The 23,420-nt window shown below is 47.5% G+C and overlaps 2 protein-coding genes across 4 annotated transcripts in view; one reads left to right on the top strand and one right to left on the bottom strand.

The window, feature by feature from the left end:
- Positions 1-6,690, top strand: part of FTSJ3 (FtsJ RNA 2'-O-methyltransferase 3) — a 24,329-nt gene extending 17,639 nt beyond the window's left edge. The window contains exons 14-21 of the mRNA XM_035136176.2: positions 221-335; positions 716-809; positions 1,213-1,372; positions 3,258-3,346; positions 4,215-4,317; positions 4,896-5,079; positions 5,272-5,366; positions 6,159-6,690. Of these exons, the coding sequence (XP_034992067.1) occupies positions 221-335; positions 716-809; positions 1,213-1,372; positions 3,258-3,346; positions 4,215-4,317; positions 4,896-5,079; positions 5,272-5,366; positions 6,159-6,357 (1,039 nt within the window). The 3' untranslated portion in view covers positions 6,358-6,690. The remainder of the gene's footprint in view (positions 1-220; positions 336-715; positions 810-1,212; positions 1,373-3,257; positions 3,347-4,214; positions 4,318-4,895; positions 5,080-5,271; positions 5,367-6,158) is intronic.
- LOC118095156 (1-acyl-sn-glycerol-3-phosphate acyltransferase alpha) lies at positions 3,346-23,420 on the bottom strand. Of its 3 annotated transcripts, none has more exons than XM_035136183.2 (6): positions 21,046-23,420; positions 15,134-15,267; positions 14,121-14,296; positions 12,769-12,864; positions 8,805-8,886; positions 3,346-3,545 (listed from the first exon to the last, which is right to left on the bottom strand). In XM_035136183.2, exons 1-6 carry the CDS (start codon positions 21,228-21,230, stop codon positions 3,535-3,537), a joined length of 684 nt encoding a protein of 227 aa, XP_034992074.1. In that variant the 5' UTR covers positions 21,231-23,420; the 3' UTR covers positions 3,346-3,534. The 3 variants fall into 3 exon arrangements, with proteins under 3 accessions (XP_034992074.1, XP_034992076.1, XP_034992073.1); XM_035136185.2 differs by lacking the exon at positions 3,346-3,545 and adding an exon at positions 6,748-8,247 and having other exon boundaries at positions 20,984-23,420; XM_035136182.2 differs by lacking the exon at positions 3,346-3,545 and adding an exon at positions 6,748-8,247.

Here is a 23,420-nt window from a genome sequence, read left to right as displayed (position 1 = left end):
GGGGGAGAGCCCGATCGCGCGCACAGCCTCTCAATATGCCTCTCCTCTTAGGTGGGATTTCATTATCCCTCCCAAGTAGGAGTTCCTAGTCCTCCCAACAGCAGTAGGAATACACCTGTGAGTCCAATCTCCCTCCCACCCATCGCCGGGGGCTACAGGTGGGTCTGCTGTGTTTCCAGTGCTTCGAGCTCTGCTGGAGTTCTCGCCAATGTTTTTACAGGGTTGCCAGGGAAGAGGAAGAGGAGGAGAGCACCGAGGCAGAGAACCCACTTTTGGTGGCGCTGGAGAGCAAGGAGGAGCGGCAGGAACATCAAGCGAGTCTATGGTTTGGCAAGGTGAGCATCTTCTGATACGGTTCTTTGGCCACCTCCATGACCAATGATGGCATAGCTCAGGACTGGGTGACCTCTGGCCCTGCCCAGTGTTGCTGAACTGCAGATCCCATAGATCCCTGACAACTGGCCAGGCTTGCTGGGGCTGATGGCAGCTGGGAGTTCAACAACATCCGGAGGGTGGCAGCTTCCCCATCCCTTGGTCTAGTGGGAATGCTAAGAGCATCATTGTTGGGGTGTCATGTTAGATTGGCTCAGGGTTCCGGACGGGTGCCCTGCAGCTAGAGTAGGCAGCTAGCTATTCCAGGAAGCAGCACCTTGTTTGGGCAAGGGATGCTTCCAGCTCTCCCCTTGACTTTTGTTTTGTGTTTTCTGCTGGCCAGGAAGCTTTTGCTGGGATTGACGACGATGCTGACGAGGCACTAGAGATTGGGCAGGCGCAAGTCCTGTCCCAGAACCAGGCAGAACCTCCCCCAGGTAAGCCACATATTTGAGCCTGAAGGATGACAAAATCTATCCGTTCCTCGAGCGACTAAATGCAGACTTCCAGTGTCTGCTGATTTTAGGGGCGACAGTGGAGCTAGCAACTTCTTGAACAGTGGTAGGATTTACATTGCCTTCAGAGCTAATATTGAATCCAGTATTCAAGATTGATTTGCTATCGCAGAAAAGCCTGTGAATATAGACTGCTGATATATATGAAGGGATTTCGTATACCGCGCTTAGCATCCATGTATGTGAATCTTGACTCTCTGGGGCTGAGCCTCCTCCTTCGTTCCCTCCCCCCACTCACGTTTGCCCCAGGCCAGTTAGTTCAGGATGACTGATGGAAGGCGAGGGAGAGATTTTCTCACCCTGTCTGTGGTTTTCTCTTACACAGCCTCCAAAAATACAAAGAGGAAAAAGACGCAGCCCCGGTCTGGTGCTGCGCAAGAGACGACACTGGAGGTAGTCCCAAAGCCGGAAGGGCCTAGAGGTGCAGCTGAGGGGAAGGGTTCTGGCACGGGGGAGAGCGACAGCAGCGACAGCGATGACGAAAGGTGAAGTCCTTTTAAAAAGAAATGCGTATCTTTATTATTATTATTATTTTCAAATTTTACATCCCACGTGAACAACTTTCAACATACCAACCACACTGCTCTAGAAGATGAAGTCACATTCCTGTGTTTTCGTCCAGAAAGTCCTTCCGCATATTTTCACGAGATTTTGGTGGATTGCAGATACTGTCCTCTATTTCTCTATTGCTGCTGCTCTAGGTTTCTTTTAAAAAATCTCTCTTTCCACTGCACTCTCTTGCTTAATCCCTGTTGCCTCACTTACACAAATCCCTCTTAGGATCGCCTTCATTGCCCCCCACAATGTTGCAGCTGAGATCAACGTGGGATTTTAGTTCAGATGAAATGCAAACAGCTAGTAAACTATGCTGTGGTCAAGGATCAGTGGGATTGCTGCTGTTCCCAGCTGTCTTCATCTGCTGCTATATTGTTATGCTTGGTTTTGGTATTATTGTGTATTGTGTTTTGAGCTGCCTCAGGTGTTGTTGTTTTTACAAGTAAAGGTGAGGTATCAATATTTTCAGTTAAATTGAAAATATAGCAGGGGAGTGCTGTCTGTTTAGAGACATCTCCTTAATTTGGTCAGTGAGACTTAGCCGCTCTATTCATTATTTCATTATTATTATTTTAATGCTACCTTACCGGTACCTCTGAAGAGGATTAAATGTTGTGCAATGGCGCAGCTGCTAAACATTTGGTTCTCTCAGGTCACAAAGCTCTCCCCCCTGGAAGATGCTCAAGCTCTGAGTGGATGTGCTGTTTGTCAATCACCATATGCAGCATGTACAGGGGTACCTCTGGTTGTGAATGGGATCCATTCCGGAGGCCCGTTTGCAACGTGAAAAGCCTGCAACCTGAAGCGCCGTATCTGTGCAGCTGCGTGGTGCAATTTGGTGCCTGTGTGCATGTGTGAAGCGCGATTTAGCGCTACTGTGCATGCATGAGTGGCGAAACCCAGAAGTAACCCTTTCTGGTACTTCTGGGTCATCGCGGGACAGAATCAGAAAAAACATAGCATGAAGCAAACGTAACATGAGGTACAACTGTCATGAGATCAGTTACAAAACAGCACAACAGACAGCAGAAGATGAGTTTTAAAACAATACAAAAAGGGGGACACCTACTTCAGAGACCTACTCCTCCAGCCCGGACAGCCAGTTGGAACAAAATGGTCTTCAGTTATTTCTGGAAAGTGCTGATCGTGGGGACCTGTCATATCTCAGCAGCGATGCTGCTCCACGGAATAGCCACACCAAAAGTTATTGTGGAGCAGGCTTCTGCTAACCTTGGAGCTGGAAGAAGCTCTCTGGCTGAACGCAGTGGCCCACTGGGTAAATAATGAATGCAGTATTCTCTCAAGGCCCCTCATCTTAAGATGTACAGGGCTTTACATGTTAGTACCAAAACCATCTTGACCCAGTGGAGGATCAGCAGCCAGTGCAAATTGCACAAGCGAGGTGTATTGTGTGTTGGCAGTAGTATGTCCCCACAAGCAACCTAGCCACCATATTCTTCACCAGCTGCAGCCTCCGGACCAACCTCAAGGGTAGCCCCACACAGAGTGCATTGCAGTAATCCAGCCTTGAGATTAGCAATGCATTCGTAGCTATGTTCAAAGGATCCCAATCCAGCAACAGCGACAGGTCATTGAAAAACACTCCTAGCCTCAAAGGATACTTTAGCCTCCACCTAACAGAGCTGGATTCAGAAGTAGGAGCGTTGGTGGAGATCCCAGAGAAGTAAATCCCAGAGTTCCTGGGAGTTCCTTTCCAGCTGTCCATGTTGTTTAGATTTTGGTGAGCAGTATGCCTAATGTGCACAGGACGTGGGAAAGGAGGCATCTCATAACTCCCTTATTTCTATGTTTCAGGGAGCAGCCAGCCTCACGCAAGGGATCAAAACGGCTCCGGTCAGAGGAAGAGCCAAGAGGCATTGAGGTGGTCCCCATTGACGATCCAGGTGAGGATGAGCCAAGAATGGGGGTTTTCGTATCCTGGTTGCTTCTGCTTCCTCTCTGAACCTCGGAGCTGGAGAAGCTGCCTGGAAGACAGTCTGAAATGTTGTTGTTGCGGCTGCACTCATCCGGCAATTCATTTTATTTTCCCTACGGTTCCCTGAGTGTGAATTTTTGCAGTATACTTGAGCTTTCACACAACTTCTGTAAAAAAATAATAATAGTGAACTGGACTGTGGCACATGTTTAGCACTTATTTCTTTGCAGCCCACTTAACCCAGAAAAATTCAGGAGTAAAATGATGAGATTTAGAGCAGTATACAGCAGTTCTTTCCTGCTGTTTTCATGTGGGGATCTTAGAGGAACAGAAGCCCGCATATGCAGAAAGTGCTTAGTGACAATGTCCAGTGATCCGAATGAAATTTAGGTATGTTTAGCCTGTAGAAAAGGAAGTTTGAAAAGGTGATATCACAGCCATCTTCAAGTATGTGAAGATGGACCCTGCTTGTTTTCTGCTGCTCCAGAGGGTAAGACCCAGACCAGTGGATTCAAATTGCAGGAAATGAAATTTCCGTTAAGCATTAGGAAGAACTTCTGTGGCAATAATTCAACAGTAGAACAGACTGTTTCAGAATGTGATAAACTTTCCTTCACTGGAAGTTTTTAAACAGAGGTTGTGTGACCATCTGTTAGGGATTCTTTAGTTGCTATTCTTGTATTGCATGGGGTTGGGCTAGATGAGCATCGGGGGTTCCTTCCAACTCTAGAGTTCTCCGATTCTAGTGCTGTGGGGTGGTTTATCAGTCCCAAGGCCACAGGGAAGACTTAACACAATATTCCCCACATCTGAATGCACCCTTTGTCTCTCTGCAGTGAAGCGAGCTCGGATTCTGGACCCCGAGGGCCTGGCACTGGGCTCAGTCATTGCTGCCTCCAAAAAGGCTAAGAGGGATTTGATTGATGACTCTTTCAACAGGTAATGGAGAGTAGGAGGTGTTGGCAAGCTTCTATGTGTCCCTCATCACCTTTTAACACAGAGATTTGCATGTGAGCATGTGTCACCACAAAAGTGAGATACTTCAAGACCTTGCACCCAGAACTGCAGCCTGACGCACAGATGCTCTGTTACACTTTAATTACCAGGGGAGATCACCAGTACATCAGAGCCCCAATTAAGAGAGAAAAAGCAGATACTTTATTGGTACTAAACACTAAGTAGAAGGTGGACAGTAAAGCCTGCTATTTGTGGTGGTAGAGGGGCTCCAACTGCAGGTTTAACTGGAGCCGGCTGATTTGATCTTGTCTTATTTTGGCTACTTTCACCTGTGAGCAGGTAATCCTGCTGCAATTGGGTCCTCCAGTCATGAGGCAAAGCCGTGAAGAGTCTCTGCAAGAGTGGTTGTTCTGGGAGCTTGCCTCCCTTGAGCAAGGAAGCACGCTTGAAACGTTCCCCTATCCTAAAAAGTGAACTGTGCCTCCAGTTTTAATTTTAGGGAGGGGAGGGAAGCAGGCGCTTGCTTTGATCTGCCTGCTTACGGCTCTTCCTGCCCTCAGATACACCTTCAACGAGGAAGAAGGCGAGCTCCCCGAGTGGTTTGTACAGGAAGAGCACCAGCACCGGCGCAAACAGCTGCCCTTGGATCGGCAGACGGTGGAGGAGTACCGCCAGCGCTGGCGCGAGATCAATGCCCGGCCCATCAAGAAAGTGGCAGAGGCCAAGGCCCGCAAGAAGCGGCGGGTAAGCAAGAGAGCAAGCTGCCCGTTCATGCACACAGTGTGGGAAACGGCCCTTTTCCGGATCAGAGGATCTGTCCATCCTTAATGCCTTCTCTGACTGGCAACAGCTCTCCAGGTTTATTCCAAACCCCACAGGAACCCTGCTTGCCTGCCCTCTCCCTCAGTGCCCTGACTGCTCTGTCCCTCTCCACAGATGCTGAAGAAACTGGAGCAGATGAAGAAGAAAGCAGAGTCGGTGGTGAACACCGTGGACATCTCTGAGCGCGAGAAAGCTGCTCAGCTGCGCAGGTAGGTCTTCAGCTTTTTTGGGGGGGGGTGCTTCCTGTGGAGAACAGCAGGGTTGCTACATAAACTCCTCAGGGCTCGCAGAGGGAGATTCTGTTTCCTCTTGAGGTCTGCAGTGTGTAGTTATCGCAATATTCTTCCAACTGCAGGGAGCGGTGGGGGATCTGAGGCACTTCTAGATGTTGCTAGGTTACAACTCCCATCAGGCCTTGCTGGCAGGGGCCTGATGGGAGTTGCAGTCCCACAGCAAGGCCACTAGAGCCACCGTTCCTAACCAATTACAGAGCGGCTTCCGTAGTGTTCCCAAATGAATGAACCACCCAGGCTCTGGAGAAAGTCAGGCCTGCTGTGCTTCAGATGTAGCTAAATCAGTCCCCTTGGAACCTGAGAAACTAGTTATCTTATGCTGATAACTGTCTTTGTTGGGGCCAGGCTTCTGGGGTCTGATTTCCAGACAGATATTGGAGATCTAGCATGGTGCAATGTTAGCAGTCTGGGAACTCAGAGACTATGGTTCGAATCTCTACTTTGCCATGAAGCCTGCTGGGTGACCCTGGGACACTCACTGTCTCGTAGCCCAAACTTACCTCACAAGATGGTTGTGAGGAGGGGAAGAAAGGGAGGCTCGACAACCTCCCTGTTTCAGAGGAAAGGTGGGATATGAACTGAATAAGTAAAATAGCAACTAAATAAACACAAGAGACTCTGGAGCAGTTGGGACAGGGTTCCAAAGAGAAACCTTTCGCTTGTAACTCTCCACTTTCCCTGTGTCCCCCCCCCCCTCTCCAATAACAGCATTTACAAGAAGGCAGGGATAGGCAAGGAGAAACGGCAGGTGACCTACCTTGTGGCCAAAAAGGGCGCTGGGCGGAAGGTCCGGCGCCCTGCCGGAGTCAAGGGCCACTTCAAAGTGGTGGACAGCCGCCTCAAGAAGGACATGAGAGCCCAGAAACGCAAGGAGCAGAAGCCAAAACACCGGCAGCGGAAGAAGTAAACCATTTTGTCCTGCCGCTTCGTGGTTGCTAAGTGAGCAGGCCTCTTGCCACCCTTGAACATGTCAGAATCTCGGAAGAATATTGTGGAACAGCTAACTGTGCCCCAGGAGTCTCCAAGCAGCAGGTGACCAGGTTTGTGATGTCACATGGAATTTCAGATTTCTTGGTGCTTGGTTTGGTGGCGTGAACTGTATGTACATTGGGACAACGTTGCCTGGGCTTGTTTTCTTGCTATCCTGGCCCACTTGCAGCTCACCATGGAGAGGCCTCTTCATGAGTTACCTCCCTTCAAGGTGTCTGCCCTTGGTTATTAAACATTGTTTGCTCATTAACTATTCTCTGCCTGCTTTTATTTTTCTTATCAGCATCGCTGACACTCTTTTAGAGTGGTAGGGTTTCCTTGTATGGCATCAAAGACAAACACACCTCTCCCCTTTGTTCATATTCCCGATTACAAAGGTGTGGCACAAGATCCCAGGCATGTTGGGCGTAGGTGATCCTTAATGGATAAAGCTGTTTAGGGCTTTAAAGCAGGCATGGGGAACCCGTGACCCATTATTATCATATATATTTGTTTACATGCCCTTAGCTATAACCTGACCTGGGGCCTGCTGGTAATAAAAAACCAATTGCCGTCCCTGGAATAGTGTGTGCGTGGAAAAGAAACGTTTCTGGTGTCAAAGGCCAAGGTAAAGAGGCATGTCTTCAGCACTGTCTGAAACCTATATAATGAAGAAGCCAGATTCACCTCTTTGGGGAGGGAATTAACGCAATTCTGAGGATGGGTGTGTGTGGAAATGCCAAGTGGGCCCCCTCTATCACACAACACTCAGGACGATCTGTATGCTGTCTTTCAGGTATTTGGGGCCTCCTCCCCTCCCAGAGTTCCCTGCAAAATAGAGTTGATTTGCTAAACCACTGTAGCTCTATAAAGGGAACAGGGGCCTCTGCATTCAGGTCAAGTCCATAAATAAAGACGGTAGAGTCCTTTTGTTAGGGCTTTGAAATAACAATCTGGAGAGAGAAGGACCCCACATCTTGCTCTTTGAAGTTACAGGGCAACTAATTGCAGAATTGCTGGGCGACAAATCAGAGCAACCTTTCCAACTCTAGGAATCTCAGCCCAATGTAGCACCTGCCAATGGCCAGGCTAAGGAAGGTTATGTTTCTATAAGCAGCACACTTCAGTGTGAGAACTACCACATTTAGAGCTAGCAGAAAGTGTTTATCTCAAACTTGCTGGAGTAGACAGGGCCAATTCCAACAACAGTACAAGGAGAAAATGAAACACTCAGGTCATCTTCTGTTGAGATCAAATGCAGAAACTGAAATGTTCCCTTAGACAGTACAATCACCAAATGCTCAAATGGTGCCTGAAAAACCATGCTTATCCTCTGAGGTCCTGTCTGATCCTTGTAAAACTGACAGCAATCTTACTATTCATATCATCAGGAACAGCTCTAAAGATTCGGAGATGAGTGACTGAATAGCAGAACTATCGGACGTTTCAATAGTGCTATTATATAGAATTGTTCCTTTAAATGAAAGAGGTGTGGGCTGGAGAGATGCCTGGATCATGTCATCATATAGCTGAGCCACTAGGTGGCCCTGGTCTTAGTTTTGTCTGGGTGGAGTGAGGCATTTCCTCTGTCCTCTTCTTGTTGGACTGAAGCAAAGTTCTTGTCTAGCTTCCTGGTTGGTGGGTCCCCCCAGGCTTCCATGATAAGGAGGCACTCAATCTCTGGTATCTTTCCCTAAAACTATATGCCCACTGATCTCATTGAAAGTATCCAGCATCAGTTTCCGTGTGCTGTCAGCAAGTGCAGGAACATCTTCTGTCCCAAGGCCTCGTGTTTCTATCTTGGGCAAAATCTGGATGGTCCACTTATCTGAAGGTGGCAGGGAGCAGCAGAGAGAAAGAGAGACAGTGCAACTTAATTCTATGCAGAAATTGCCTTGTCAAGCCTATTCCTTAAACCGTGGTCTATACATGGGTATATAAAGGAATAATATATATATATAAATTTCAGAACAGGTTGAAAATGGCAGTGTTGTATGGAGGAGGAGAAAGGAGTGGCTAAACCAGTGTGCCGCGAGATTTTGCCTGGTGTGCCGTGGGAGAATTACTTTATATATAGTCAATATAGGCACAGAGTTAAATTTTTTAACATTTTCTAATGGTGGCGTGCCTCCTGATTTTTTTCATGAAACAAGTGTGCCTTTGCCCAAAAAAGGTTGAAAAACACTGGGCTAAACACACACACACACACACACCCACACACACACACACACCAGAAATAAGACATATAGTGATTAAGGTTGTAATTTTTATACAGCATTCAAATTCAAATTAAAGCAAGTGGAAAAGGCTTTCAAGCAAAATATACATTCACACTTCATGCTGAAGTGTATAAACCAAATAAGCAAGACTGTCATTTAGACTCACCTCTACACCAAAAAGGCCTCTGGCCATCTTTGAGGTTGGGGGGTTGTTGATAATAGGAGGTCACAACAGGGATTATGGGGATCTGTGTAGCAAAAGACAGTGGGAAATTAAGAGACCCAGAAGGCGCTAAGCAACGTTTTAACAGGGAAGGTGAGCCTACAGGGGATGGTCTTGCCTTACAGAGTTTGACTCTTACCTGAGGTGGAACAAGGGTTCTATTTGGGGCTGACCCAACCAGAGGTGGCCCAAGACAGTTTGGCACATGAGGCAAACCACAAACTGGTGCCCTCAACCCCCCACCCCCCAGGGAAGAAAATGTGAGTGAAAATCAGGAGCAGGAGAGGGATGCACAGGAGCTACCTTTGAGGGGCCAATGTCCCTTATTCTCCCAATAAAATATTTGAGAGAGTTGTCTCCCCCAGTTGACAGGCATTGGCATTCAAATGGTGTGTGTGTGTGTGTGAAATTTGGCTCCAACTTCCTACAAACCCTTACTCCCAATCCTCAGCAAAATGCAGAATTAACAATATAGACTCAAATACCATAGAAATCCAAAGAGGCACAAAACATGGATGCCCACTGTCTCTATTCATCTTGGCCCTGGAACCCCTAGCAATCCAACTCCAAGCAGCCCCACATATCAAGGGTGTGGTACGAAGAGGTAAAACCTACTAACTAGGGCTCTTTGCAGACCTGATGGTCACAACACCAGACCCCATACACACAGCAACCACCCTAACTAAATAACTCAACACATTCACAATGGTGTCGGGCCTACAAGTAAACTTTACAAAATCTGAGGTTATGTGCTTCAACCGCCACCCCCACCCACCATCCAAAAGGTACTCACCAACCACAAAGATAAAACTCTGCTGCACCAAATTCGGGTACTTAGAGGTTCAAATAACCAGAAACCTCAACAAACTATACTTCCACAATTACAAGCCCCTGTGTTGACAAATCAACAGAGATTTCATCCTCTCAGACAAAATGGCTATGATCAAAATGATCACCCTCCCAAAACTAACCTATTTATTCCAAACCCTCCGAATCTGGATTCCCCCAACCAAACTCCCGAAGTGGCAGAAAAAACTACACTTGTTGATTTTCACACACAAAAAACCAAGAATAAGCCCCAAATACCTGCACCTCCTGTCATCATAAGGAGGATGTGGAACCCCCAAAATAGAATCATATATTGCCAACCCATGTACATCACATAATCCCGTATATTCTAGAAGACAAGACAAAACCATGGGTCCACTTGGAGAGAGAAACCATCCCCACAACAGCATACCCATTTCTCCCAAACAAAGTAAAGAAAATCCCCACAGCACTGAACAAGTTCACACAGTCCATGCTTAAAGCAAAGAAGGGAAAAGTAGGCAAACTGATCACCATCCCCACTAACCCCCCTGTCCTACCACCCACAAAACCTCCAGATAAAAACCTGGCAAGCCAAAGGCCTACACTGTTTAAAAGACTACTACAAAAACAACAAACCCATACCAACACAAGAAATACAAGACAAACTAGGACACACCCAAATACCTTGGCCAACACACCATCAACCAAACAATCTAGCAGTAAAATTAGCAGCCACTAGGCTCTTGACCACCTTCGAAAACCTGACAACAAAGGGACACGGCAAACAAAAACCATGCGCTTCTCAAGTCTCAATTTTCCTTTAATTCATCCCCCTATACCCTCCTCCAATTTACCCCCTCCAGTCATTGCCTCCCTCCATTCCTTACCCCCCTCCCTCTCTCACCACTTCCCTCACCCCTGTGCAATCTCATTTAGCCATATACAGTGGTGCCTCGCTTAACGAATGCCCTGCTTAACAAAATTTTCGCTTAACAAAAGGATTTTTCGAGCGGAGGTTGCCTCGCTAGACAAATTCGTTTAGCGAAAAATTCGTCTAGCGAATCGCGGTTTCCCATAGGAATGCATTGAAATTCAATTAATGCGTTCCTATGGGCAAAAAAAAATCCAAAAAAATCAATGCATTCCTATGGGATTCGCTAGACGAATTTTTCGTTATAAGAAAAGACCTGTGGAACGAATTAAATTCGTCTAGCGAGGCACCACTGTACTTGCTTTTTCTGTTGTGTTGTCTCATTTTATATTTAATATTATTACCCTTTATGATGTTATTTCTTCCCTTGCGAGTATTAATTATTTATCTTTAACTAACTTTCCTTTCCATATATATCTCTACACTTTCCCATTCCTTCTTAACTCTTTAGATAGAGCGCCCCCCATTATTGTTGTTAATTTTGCCATTCCTGGGTTTTTTATGGAACCGAACAGCTCAGGTGCTTCGGAACGTGCCTTCTGTTGCTACAGGTCTGTGGGGCTTCACTATTTGACACCCCCCCGGTTGGGATTTGTAAAGTAGTTCTGTGGGTCCCGGGGTGCAAAATCACCCCCGATCCTTTCCTTTGTCTAAACAGACCTCTTCCCCCTGGCTTTGGGAGGCTGTGCTTCAAGGGTGCTACCAGGGTTTTTTAAAGATCTGCTCCTCTTAAGGATTGTTACGGTCCATAACTTCCGTTGCTTTCTATAGGGTTGGGGGTTTAAAGCACTGCCACCCCACCACCACCCCTGCAGGCGCTCGGAACTGGCAGCGCTGACAGCAGCGCGTGGAAGAGAGCGCCGAGCATCCTGAGCCAGTGGGTCCCAGTTGTACTGGCACTTAAAAAGAAAAAGAAAAAGACACCCCCTGAAAATAAGCCACCGTGGGGGTTTTTTGAGTAAAAAAGTTATAAGACGGTGTCTTAAAAAGGGAGAAACACGGTACAACCTCTCATAGACAATGACAGTTCTCTTTCTCAAGCTCTGGGAGGAAGACCTTTCATTGCCTACAGACAGCCACCCAATCTGAAACAAGTCCTCACCCACAATAATACAACCACCAGACTTAACATGGACACTGGTACCAGAGCCTGCAATAAACCCAGATGCCAACTTTGCTGCCACATACACCCGGACAACACAATTACTGTCCCCAACAATATCAAACATACCATCTCAGGACTATTTAATTGCTCATCTTCTAAAATAGTGTATGCCATCAAATGCCAACAGTGCCCTTCAGCTCTCTATATTGGACAAACAGGCCAAACCCTATGCCAAAGGATAAATGGACATAAATCTGACATCGGGAATCACAAGACAGAGAAACCAGTAAGAGAGCACCTCAGTCTCCCAGGACATTCTATACAAGAATTTCAGAAATAGACTGGAAAGAGAAGTTGCTGAATTGCAACTTATTACCAAACTTAAAACCATGGAGAGACCTGGTCTGAATAGAGACATTGGAATCCTATCTCATTATTCATGATAAATCTATTTTTCCTGTAAGACCAATTGCAGTCATTAACAGTCATCAACAGGTTTACCACGCCTATCAGCCAATCACCCATTCCTACCACCCTTCTGAGTAATACCCCTCCCCACCCTCCCACTATATAAAAGGGTCTGGTGACTTCTGTTTCAGTGTATCTGAAGACGTGCGCATACACACGAAAGCTCATACCAATGACAAACTTAGTTGGTCTCTAACGTGCTACTGGAAGGATTTTTTTTTCTGTATAAGAAAGACAGTACAACTTGAGAAAAGAAACAAGGCATGTACTTTTGTAAACCAATATATATATATATATATATATATATATATATATATATATATATACACACACACACACGATGGATAGGCCGCACTGTGATGAAATAAAAAGGGGGAGATGTCAGCAGCAGGGTTCATAATTAGCAGGTTGCCAGCTTCTTTTTCCGCCTAATGATTCTCCATTTGCGAGCAGCTCAATTTGATCTGAGATCAGTTCGATCTGAGTGATTAATCAAGTTTTGGCACCAAAGATGTAGCTTTGATTGACTCATGGGCTTCCCCATGAAATCCACCACATGAGACAAATACCTATTTCACAATTCATATGTTTACCTGAGCCTTCACAGCCACACTGAAGACTCCTCGCTTGAAAGGAAGCATGGTAGCCGTCCGGTTCCTGGTGCCTTCTGGGTAAACCCAGACCCTCAGCTGCATAAGAAAGGGGGAGAGAAAAAAGGCCACAGATTAAAATGTGTACACGGACCACATCTTTGGAGATCACAGTGAAATGTTACTATTTCCTCACTCTTTCCGGTGTATTTTGGCCTGTCACTCAAGCTGCTAACAGTCTAGCTAGGAAACCAGTTAGAAAATATGAGACTGCATCATGACTGAGGATATGCATACCCCTGGGTGCCCTTCTGCCCCCAGGAACAGCTGCAGTTCCTCAGTAGGGCAGAATTTTTTCTCATTTGTTCCCTGGGGTGGATGGCTCTGATGCCACATTCTGCTTATAGTCATGCATGGCACACATCCTTTCTTCACTCACCCACCTGTCAAAATCGTCTTCCAAATATCTGGTGCGCAGAGCAAAATATTTCACCACCCGAGAACCCAGGAAGCTGCCTTCTACCAGGCACAGCTGCCAAGTTTTCCTTTTTCTCGCGAGGAAGCCTATTCAGCATAAGGGAATTTCCCTTTAAAAAAGGGAGAACTTGGCAGCTATGCTATGCTACCAGGTGAGGATCTCTCCAAGGGCTTGGGTACAGAAACTTCCCCACCACATGCTGCTACTTAAATTAATATTTCTTAGCTGGAGATGCCAGCGGCTGGAGCCATCCTGTTTGCAAAGCATGCACTCTAGCCCCATCCCAGGGGCTGCTGCAGTCTCTCATAGGGTCCTTTTGACTCCTCTCCCACCAGCCATCCTTTCCTGGCTACTCCCCTCCCAGAGCTGAACCAGGGGGCGTAGCAAGGGGATGTGTAGGGGGCGGTCCACCCCAGGTGCCACGCTGGAGGGGGTGACACTCGGTGCGCGCCCCCCGGCCCCAGCAACTCCCAAGCCTAGCCCAGCCACGGTCCAAGAGAAGCGTACCCTCCCACCCCCCTCCACCCACAGCCCGAGCAGGAAGGAAAAAAGCAAAGGTGAGCAATCAAGCCGCGGAGTGAGGCTTTTTACTGGGCAGCTCGGGAGGCGTCGTTGCAGTGCCGCTCCAGCGCCGTTTGGACGGTACTGGGATCCTCTACTCGCTACAGCCGCATGTAATTGATCCTCCGTTCATGTCTGTACAGCGCTGGAGCGGTGCCGCTGGCAACCCGCTACGTAGTGCGCATGTGTGCGTCGGTACATAGAGATGCTGCGCATGCGCACTACGTAGTGACGCCCCGCCCCCAGGTGCAAGTAATGTTTTCGCTCCGGGTGCCCAAGCGACTTCCTCTGCCACTGAGCTGAACCCCTCTCTCACGTTGTGCTGCAGCAGGGTCCGTGCGATGTGATCCATGGTGTCTCTGGCTGAGCGCTTATTATTGCGGTCGACAAAAATGAATTTGGTAATCCACAGGGTGAAGCCCAGGGGGCCCATGTACATCATCTCCTTTTTGGTAAGTACCACACAGCGGCCAGGATATAGCTCCGCTATCACTTGGGAAGAAAGGAAGACTGTTAACGGGGCTTTTGGGTCATTTGCATTCTGACACTTCCCTGGTGGAGAAGGCTTTGTGGCTAGAAATTATTCTTCCTGAATCTTCCCTGCTCCCAACCCATCTTCCTGGACATGTATTCAGCTTTTCTAGTGGTGAAATAAATTGCAAATATTGCCCTTCTTCCAGTGTTATTTTCCTAGAAAAACAGATGCCGGATCTCGCCATGAACACCTCCATTGTTCTCCTAGAATGGCAATTATCTTTTAGTTAGGAAAATCACCACCACCACCCTGGCACCAATTTGATTTTGAGTTGTAAGCTCACATCTCTTGCCTCCTCTCAAATGCATGCTGTGCTCCTATCTTGCCTCCTCCCTGAAGCTGGAGATGGAGAACAGCAGAGCCAGATTTACAAATTTTGCCAGAATGGACAAAAGTCTACACTGCCACCTTCCTCTCCTGCAAGAGGGTCAGAGACAACCATTCTGTTGCAGACATACAGGCCTCGGGCAGAGCCATGAGTAGCCGTGGGCAGGGCCAGGATGGAAGGATGAGCAACCAGTGCCCCTTGAGGACCAGGAGAGGGAGAAATCTGTGGTTAAGATGGTGGGGCGTTGAGGGAGGTGTCCATGAGGGCCTGTCCAGATCTCCATGATGAAGAAGGAGGAGACAGGGCAGCCCTGAGAGTTCCTGGGCTTAGATAAGCGGATGGAGGGGGGTGCATGTTCTGCAGCCCACCCTCCTTTTCCTTCTCCCACATCTCATCTAATAAAATTTGCAACTTTTCCAAATAAGTTTCAATGAAAAATTCCAAAAGCAACAGACTAGCAACATACCCAGAAAATCGAGAATGGATTGATGGTTGGCTACAACCATATACGGCCCCTTGGTATTCAGATTCTCGGAGCCTTGAGCTGTGATCTTGACACCAAGGAAATATTTCATTTGCCGCATCACAAAGCAAATAATCCTGCAGGGGGCAGAAAACAGGCAGGCAGGCTGGTCAGTGTGAACAAGGAACACCACGGAACTGCATTTATTTGCATGTTCATACCTTGACTCCTAAGCAAAATTATTGAGGAAGCTTACACTGTGGACAAAATACAATAAAAGAGATGAATTACTGGGAAGAAGGAAATACAATCCCCTCCCTGCCACCTTCAATTGTCGCAACTCCCACTTTGCTACTGACTCTCTAGGTCACCCAGCAGGTCTCTGAGAAAACAGTCCCAGCCCAGAAATGACTGCTAAAGCTGCCATTGGTTAGTCTCTCACAGACCAAGACAGAGATGGGGCTTACCCTGTGGCTTTTCCTTGTCGCTGGACTCTGACTGCCATCAAGCCCAGCTGGTGTGACCAATGGTCAGAGATGCTGGGAGTTGTAGTCCAGCTGGGAGCTGTAGTCCAGGGTTTCAGCTTCCTCACTCTATGTTGTAAGCCATATTCAGGCACACATTTTGAGGGAGGGGGTAGGATTGCCCCCCGCCCAATTGCCCCTGCATAAACCAGTAGGCATATTGTTGCACTCCATCCCAATCTTACAGCAGAGTGAGATTTCAGGGGTCTCTGCACTTACCCAGGGTTTGTGTTTCCTTTTGGGATTGAGATAAAGTGGAGACCGTGGTGTCTTTATGATATATAGTTTATTTACACATATATACAACCTGAGTTTGGGGAATGGGGTTCCCAGCATTTACAGCCCAAGAGAATCTCACATGTCTCCCATATGTGCAAAGTCTGTCTCAGACTTTAAAAAGACTTCGGCCATGGCTCTGCGTCTCTCCCTCCCACTTGCAGACTCGAGAGGACATTTATTCCGCACCCCCACAATGTGCTCTGATCCCACCACGTTCCCACCCCACCCCAACTGGTCGCTTACATCAGCCCCACAGCAATTCTGAAACTGTATTCTCTTTGCTAACAAAGCTCTGGTCTTCGTTTCTTAATGGCTTATCTGCCAGGGGGTTCCGTGGTCGGAGAAAAAAACAAAGCAGGTTTAGCCTGTATTTTTACACTGGTAAATCTAACATCCAATGGTTCACCTTAATACTCAAAGCACTGACTGAAACCCAGAACCTAACAATTTAAGGGAGGATCTGTTGGGAGAGCGCTCCAGGCTACCTGCATCCTCCGGTGCGCATAGCTCTGGAAAAGGCATCCCCTTCTTCTCCAGCGACATAAACCAACTTGATTTATGCACACTAGCCTTCTCTCTTGACACAGTAAAAGGAAATAGGCATCGTAGTTCTAAACTATTATTTATTTACAGAATGTTTATAGACAACAGCATTATGGTGTCTGTTCTCTCCAGCTCCGAGAACAAACAGGGCAGCAAAAAAGTTAAAGTACAGTTTCACAGACACACTCCACTCAGGGTCCACTCAGACAGGTGTGTGAAATATACCAATAATAAAATCAGCATCGGGGAGCTTGAAATCCTAACAGGATCTGGCACCCAGGAATTCAGGGTACTCATGGCACCCCACACACCCACAGTAGTGTGTATGTCAATGGTGCGAAGGGCTCTCAGGTGCATAGAACTCCTTTGTGGGAGGGGGATCCCGGGCCAGTTGGGACTACATTTGTGTTTAGGATTTCCATGCACATATGTCTTTATATGTGCCTGCCTCCATCTCCCACAGGGCAGACCGCCATAAAACACCACTAACAGCTGCTGCAAAAAAAGTAAACAAATTAAATGTTTGAAAAATGACAACAGATGCAGGAGGGCACTTAAAAAATGCCAATGTCAGGTAGGGATATATGAAGCTAGGAAAGTCCGTTGCAACATATATTCATCATAACCTGAGCTGATTCCATTTCACAGAAGTTTGTTTCTTACCAGTTCTGTGCTATTCATCTCAATGTCCACTGTGACAGACTTGTGTGGATTTTTGTTGCTGTGCAGGCGTCTCTTCATGTGGCTTCACATTATATTTATTTCAGTGCTGTTGTTTTTTTCTATTGCAGCAAAATTATACATATTTTGTTGGTCATAGCTGCTGCTGTGGTCTGGATTCAACCCCCTTTCATCAGTGTTTTAATGCTATTTAAGTGTGTTCATTGTTCTTTCTATGTTGGTATTGGTTCACCATTCTCTCCCTGTCACCTGTACCTCGTTGCCTCTCCAGAACAGACACACACTCTCGTCCAAGCAACTAATCTGATTTAGAGATCAGTATTACAAATCCATAGCAATACTTCAGAGTGTTCCACATGTAGGATTGATGCCATCACCTTTGTTTACAGCCTTGCTCCTGGACCAGGCATACCCAAACTTCGGCCCGCCAGATGTTTTGGACTACAATTCCCATCTTCCCCGACCACTGGTCTTGTTAGCTAGGGATCATGGGAGTTGTAAGGCAAAACATCTGGAGGGCCGCAGTTTGGGGGTGTCTGTCTGGACCATGAACAGCAGCCTAAGGCGTAGAAAGCCATGAACAGATATCAGCTACCCTCCCCTTAATTACAGTATATGTAAGGGAGTCAGAGGTCTGGGTCTATCACCCTGCCCTTTGCCACCCCTGCACATCCTCAGGGACCCGCGCCCGCCCAGGAGATCACATACCAGCGACCCCCGACCAAGCCCACTCCACACCCACCCACACCCCACGGATCCCGCCCCCCTTCCCACCACCTCCCGCAACCCCTCCCCCCCGAGCAAGCCCACTCCACACACCCCCACCCCATGGATCGCACCTCCCGGGACCCATCCTCGCCCCGGAGATCACACCGTTCCACCCCCACCTCCCTTCCCACAGATATCGCCACTGCCAATAACACCACCCCCACGGACCAGGCCGCCTCCACAACTCCCCCACCCCACGGATCCCGCCATCACCGATAACGCCACCCCCCACGAACCAGGCCACCTCCACAACAGGCCTAGCCCTCTCCAAACTACCTCCCGCGCCCCCCTCCCCCTGAGCAACCCCACGCCACACCCCACGGATCACACCCATGCCGATCCCGCCCCCTCCCGGGACCCACCCCCGCCCTGGAGATCACACCAATCCCCCACCCCACAGATCCTGCCATCACCGATAACGCCAACCCCACGGACCAGGCCACCTCCATAACAGCCCTATCCCTCTCCAAACTAACTCCCGTGACCCCCTCCCCCCAATCAAACCCACTCCACACCCCCACACCCCACGGACTTACACCCTCCACATACCTCTCCACAATCAAAGACCCATGACCCTCATGGACACTAACCCCCTCGGAATCCCGCCCCACCACAAACCCCCACTACAACCCTCTACCCCCAAGACCAGGCATCCCCAAACTTTGGCCCTCCAGATGTTTTGGACTACAATTCCCATCATCTCTGACCACTGGTCCTGTTAGCTAGGGATCATGGGAGTTGTAGGCCAAAACATCTGGAGGGCCGCAGTTTGGGGATGCCTGCCCAAGACCCTCCACCCACAATACCCTCCCCAACCAATACCAAGACCCCCCCAAGGACCCTCACCTCTCCTCCACCCAACCCTCCCCCACCAATACCAGAACCACCCAAGGAACCTCACCTCTCCTCAACCCTCCCCTCCCACCCCCAAATACCAAGATCACCCAGGGAACCACACCTCCCCTGGGTGGGGGTTACCAGGAAGAGGGAGTTGGGGGATTCACAGGGATAAGCTGATGGGGGGGGGACAAACAGAATAGATCATGGATCAGGACAGGATGGGGGCAATCACAGGGATTAGCCACAGCAATGCGCGGCAGGGCCAGCTAGTATATATATAAAGTCACATGGTTCAGATTTGTTTTTTATTCATGGGTCATCTTGACTTTGCTTTGCATTTACATTATTAATATTATAAAAGTGAGCATGCCCAATATAAAGAGACTTTTATGTGTCCAAACTGATCAAGACTTCAACAATTTTCATTTGATTAGGCGACATTCTGTTATCAAGTATGATTAATGGCTTAATTTTCCTGAATTTGTTGATCAGGGAATCTGGAAACATACATTGTACTAAAGAACCAGAATCATAGAATCATAGAATTGGAAGAGACCACAAGGGCCATCCAGTCCAACCCCCTGCCAAGCAGGAAAATCATTTTGTTATTTGCTAGTGCCAATTAATTTCATCAAGTTCTAACATGGAATAGGCTTCCTACAAGGAATCCTCTTTCGGGGGGACGGGGAACTCAACAACAAAGACAGACTGTTATGAGGTGGCTTATGCATAGAATCATAGCGTTTTAAAATTGCAAGGGACTTTGGAGGTCAACTTTTCCACCTCAGTACTTAGTGCAAATGCAGCATACCTGACAGACAACTGCCCAGCCGCTGCTTAAACATTTCCAGTGAAGCAAGGATCTCCTCTTTGGGGGGCTTGGGACAGACTTAAATGACTAGCTGAGCCTCCTCTCCTTTCGGCATTCCAAATGTTCAAGCAGCACATCTGTCTCTTTGCTGTTTGAAACAAGGTGCTTCAGCTTCATTGGAGGGTTCTCCTGTTATGAGGATGGGAGAAATCCTCTCTCTAACCACTTTCCCCACACATAATTTTAGACACCTCTGCCATGTTCTTCCATGCTTACTTACCGTGTTATTCCGTGTATAACATGCCCCCGTGTATAAGACGCCCCCTATTTTGGAGGACTCAAATTACCCAGGGTTTTTGAGCTTTCTGATGGGGGGAGGAATGCAGAAAATCACTAAGCCGACTGACAAACACCGACAATCACTCGCGTCGCAGAAGCCAACAAGCATATGCCCACCTACCAACCAATTGCCGCAGTGCCAGACAATCCACAGCAGCCATTGCCACAGCCACCAATCACCCACCAAATCACCACTGACAAGCTGAAGCTCGCGGTTGCAACCAATCACCAGTCCAAGACCCCTATGCACTATCCGTGTATAAGATGACCCCGATTTTTAAACATTATTTTAGAGTAAAAAAAACCTCGTCTTATACACGGAAAAGTACAGTCCTTCCTTCCTTCCTTCCTTCACCAGCAGGGCCAGGGACGGGTTTACAACAATTCAATTTCAGTATAAAAAACACCAGTCAAAGCAAATTACAGTCACAGGAATAGGGTGGGTCCTGTATCCATGTATGCGGAACTAAGTAAAAGCATTAGGACAAGAAGTCACAGATTAAGGGAACAGCTAGCCGGCAGTAACTCGGCACAAGTAGTTCAGAGGCAGAGCAGGACAGAGTGAGTTATGCAAGCTTGTATAAAATAAAGTTCTTTGTTTTATATTATTCCTGCTTGATTATTAGTAAAACCAACTATACTTGCAAGAAGTCCTGAAAACATACATCTCAGGTGCCAAAGGCCTGGTGTGGTGAGGGTGCCAGGCATACCTCTCTGGGGAAGGAATTCCACAATTCAGGGGCCATTACAGAGAATGCTCTTTCCTAGGCCTACCTCCCTCAACTTCTGTGGGCAGTGGACCTACCAAGAGGGACTCCTGTGCTGATCTTAACACCCAAGATGGTCTGTAGAGAAAGTGGCAATCCCGGGTTTCCTTTCCTGCACTTTTTCTAGTTGCACAATAACTTTCTTGAGGGATATCAACCAGAATTGTATGCAGAGTATTTTGAGTGATTATCCCATTCCCAAGCAACTTTGCAAGGGAAAATCCTGTCTCCTAGGCTCAATAAATTGGCAATCCCTGGCCTGTTTCATGAGGAGGTGAATGTGCCTGGTACCAAGACTCACTTTGCTCCCAGAGATGTGACCATCCCCAAAAGTTGCAGATAGAGCCAAGGCTGTCTACTCACGCCATGTTTTCCACTCTCCGTCCCACGAATAACAGCAAAGGGGACAGAGTAGTCATTAGTGTAATCGAGCCATAGAAAAACACCATCTTGCAGTAGACATTGCAGGTGGCACTCCTTTGGGAAAAGAAAAGGACCCCAGTTAGCAAGACGATTAGTAAAAACAGGGTCCACTCGAACAGCTCCATGATGGTGCCAGATGAAAGCAGAACAAATGTGGAGATCTATAGCCCTGAAGAAGAGCAACGAGTGATTTTATATTCTTGGTGATGCAACATATAAAGGCAGCTGAACATATAGCAAGGTGAAGAAAGAGGATCCTGATACCACTGATAATTGTAACTTTGGCTGGTATTGCTTGCGTGCAAGACTTGAGTTGGACTTGTATTTGCATTATGTTAACTAGTCTTTGCATTATGTTATCTAGTCTGCTGATGAAAGCAATTTATATTGAGTTTAACTTAGGTGCTTAATGTGGGCGATTGTTTTTCTTCAGGATGTTTAAAAAGCACGTGGTTAGGGACACATCTGTAATGTTTAGGTCATTTGTGACAAACTGGTGTCAGTTTCCAGTGTCTACAATGATGTACAGTGTACAGGAATGGAAGTGTAGTCCTGAGCTGCTTGTGTATTTGCTGGTGTATATTATGGGAATGCATGTCTTTCTTTCTTGTTTGTTCCCATAGGGATTATAGGGGCAGGATGAAGCAAGGTGAAGCGACTGCCTCAGGCAGCAGGGGCCACAGGGGCTGCAGATCTGACCTCCAAGGAATACATTATACGTAGATATTTCTTCCCCGCCCCCTGCCGCCTTGTTCCTGATGGTAGAGCTTTGCTTCCTGCTTCTCCCCTGGCAGGGGGACAGCACCATTTGGTGGTTGCCTCAGGTGCCAAAACATCTTGGACCAGGCCTGTATCTGGCTGACTAGCTATGGGCCGAGGCCTCTGCCGCTGCATGTGTGAAGGATGGCGCATCCCTCACCTGAGGGTGGGAGATTTAAAGGCCTAAACTTCCTTGAGCCGGGATCCCAAGGAGGGGAGCCGATCGAAGGGATCTGAGGTAAGACACAGAAGTCACGCCACTCAGCTGTCCTGAATGAAGCAGGTGTGTACCACTTCTGGTGGCCGCGGCGAGGCTGAGTGGGCCACGAGAATAGGCTGCGAGAAGGCCGAGGCCTAGCCACAGTGGCGGACTGTCCAGGCCAGGGTATTGTTATTGAATAGTATATCCCTATTTTCATCAGGGAAACGTCAGCGTGTATGTTGCTGCCATTCCCAGCTGTCTTCATCTGCTGCCATATTGTTTCTTTTGGTATTATTGTGTATTCATGTGTTGTGAGCTGCCTCAGGTTTTTTTGTTTTGTTTTGTTTTGCTGAGGTATAAATATTTTCAGTTAAAATGAAAATGCACCAGGAGAGCAAGTGCTCTCTGTTTAGGGGCATCTCCTTAATTCAGTAGAGTCAGAATTTGCCGCTCTATGCGTTCTTTTCATTCTCTTAAAATGCTACCCTACCAGCCCTGAGGAGATCTCAGGCCAAAATGGGCAATAGGTTAACAATGTCCCTGGTTTTTTCTTTTTTCTCTTCTCTTAAAAATAGCTGTGTCGTGGCGGTGAGAGCCTGATCAGGACCTCGGCATGAGGGAAAGGGGAAGCTTAACCCTTCCTTTCCATGGTAAAGGCAATACCTGTTTTTTTCCTTTAAAAATGTTTAGGGGTACTCTCATTTTGACTCAAGAAAATCACCATTTTATAGTGCAAATCAGGAAAAAAAAATACAGTAAATGGACAAAAGTACAAAGAGTCACAGAATGTTTAGGGGTATGCTGTAACCCCTGTGTAACCCCGCCCCCCAGGAAAAAAGCACTGGGTGAAGGTAAATGTTGTGTGCCTACAAAACATCTTTTACCACCACCAAAAAAGAGCTACTAACCCCGTGGGAGGGAAGTTGCCACAGAAATAGCTGTTTGAGGGAAAACTCTGTCAGGCTGTGAATGGTACAGGGAGGAAAATGTTTAACTCCCCCATGACATGGTCCTGTTCTTCCCCTCTCCTCTCTTAGCACACACACAACTGCTACTGTTTTGTGGACACTGACACTGGCCAATCTCTGCTGTAGAAGAAAATTTCCAAAAACATTGGGACCTTGTCCTGGAAGATGCTCATGCTCTGAGTGTTGTTCTTTGTCTATCGCAATATGCAACTAATAGCAGAATTAAACATTGTGCAGTGGCATGGCTCATCAACATTTTGTTCTCTCAGGTCACAAAGCCCTTGGTCCCCATTTCCAAAAAGATTAGGACCTTGCCCTGGAAGACGCTCAAGCTCTCAGCGTATGTGCCGTTTGTCAATCACTATTCACACTTATGGCAAGAAAGA

The sequence above is a fragment of the Zootoca vivipara genome, chromosome 13 (genome assembly GCF_963506605.1).
Source record: "Zootoca vivipara chromosome 13, rZooViv1.1, whole genome shotgun sequence".
NCBI lineage: Eukaryota > Metazoa > Chordata > Lepidosauria > Squamata > Lacertidae > Zootoca > Zootoca vivipara.
The sequence above is the reverse complement of the archived record's forward strand: the minus strand, read 5'-3'. Positions and strand labels throughout refer to the sequence as shown.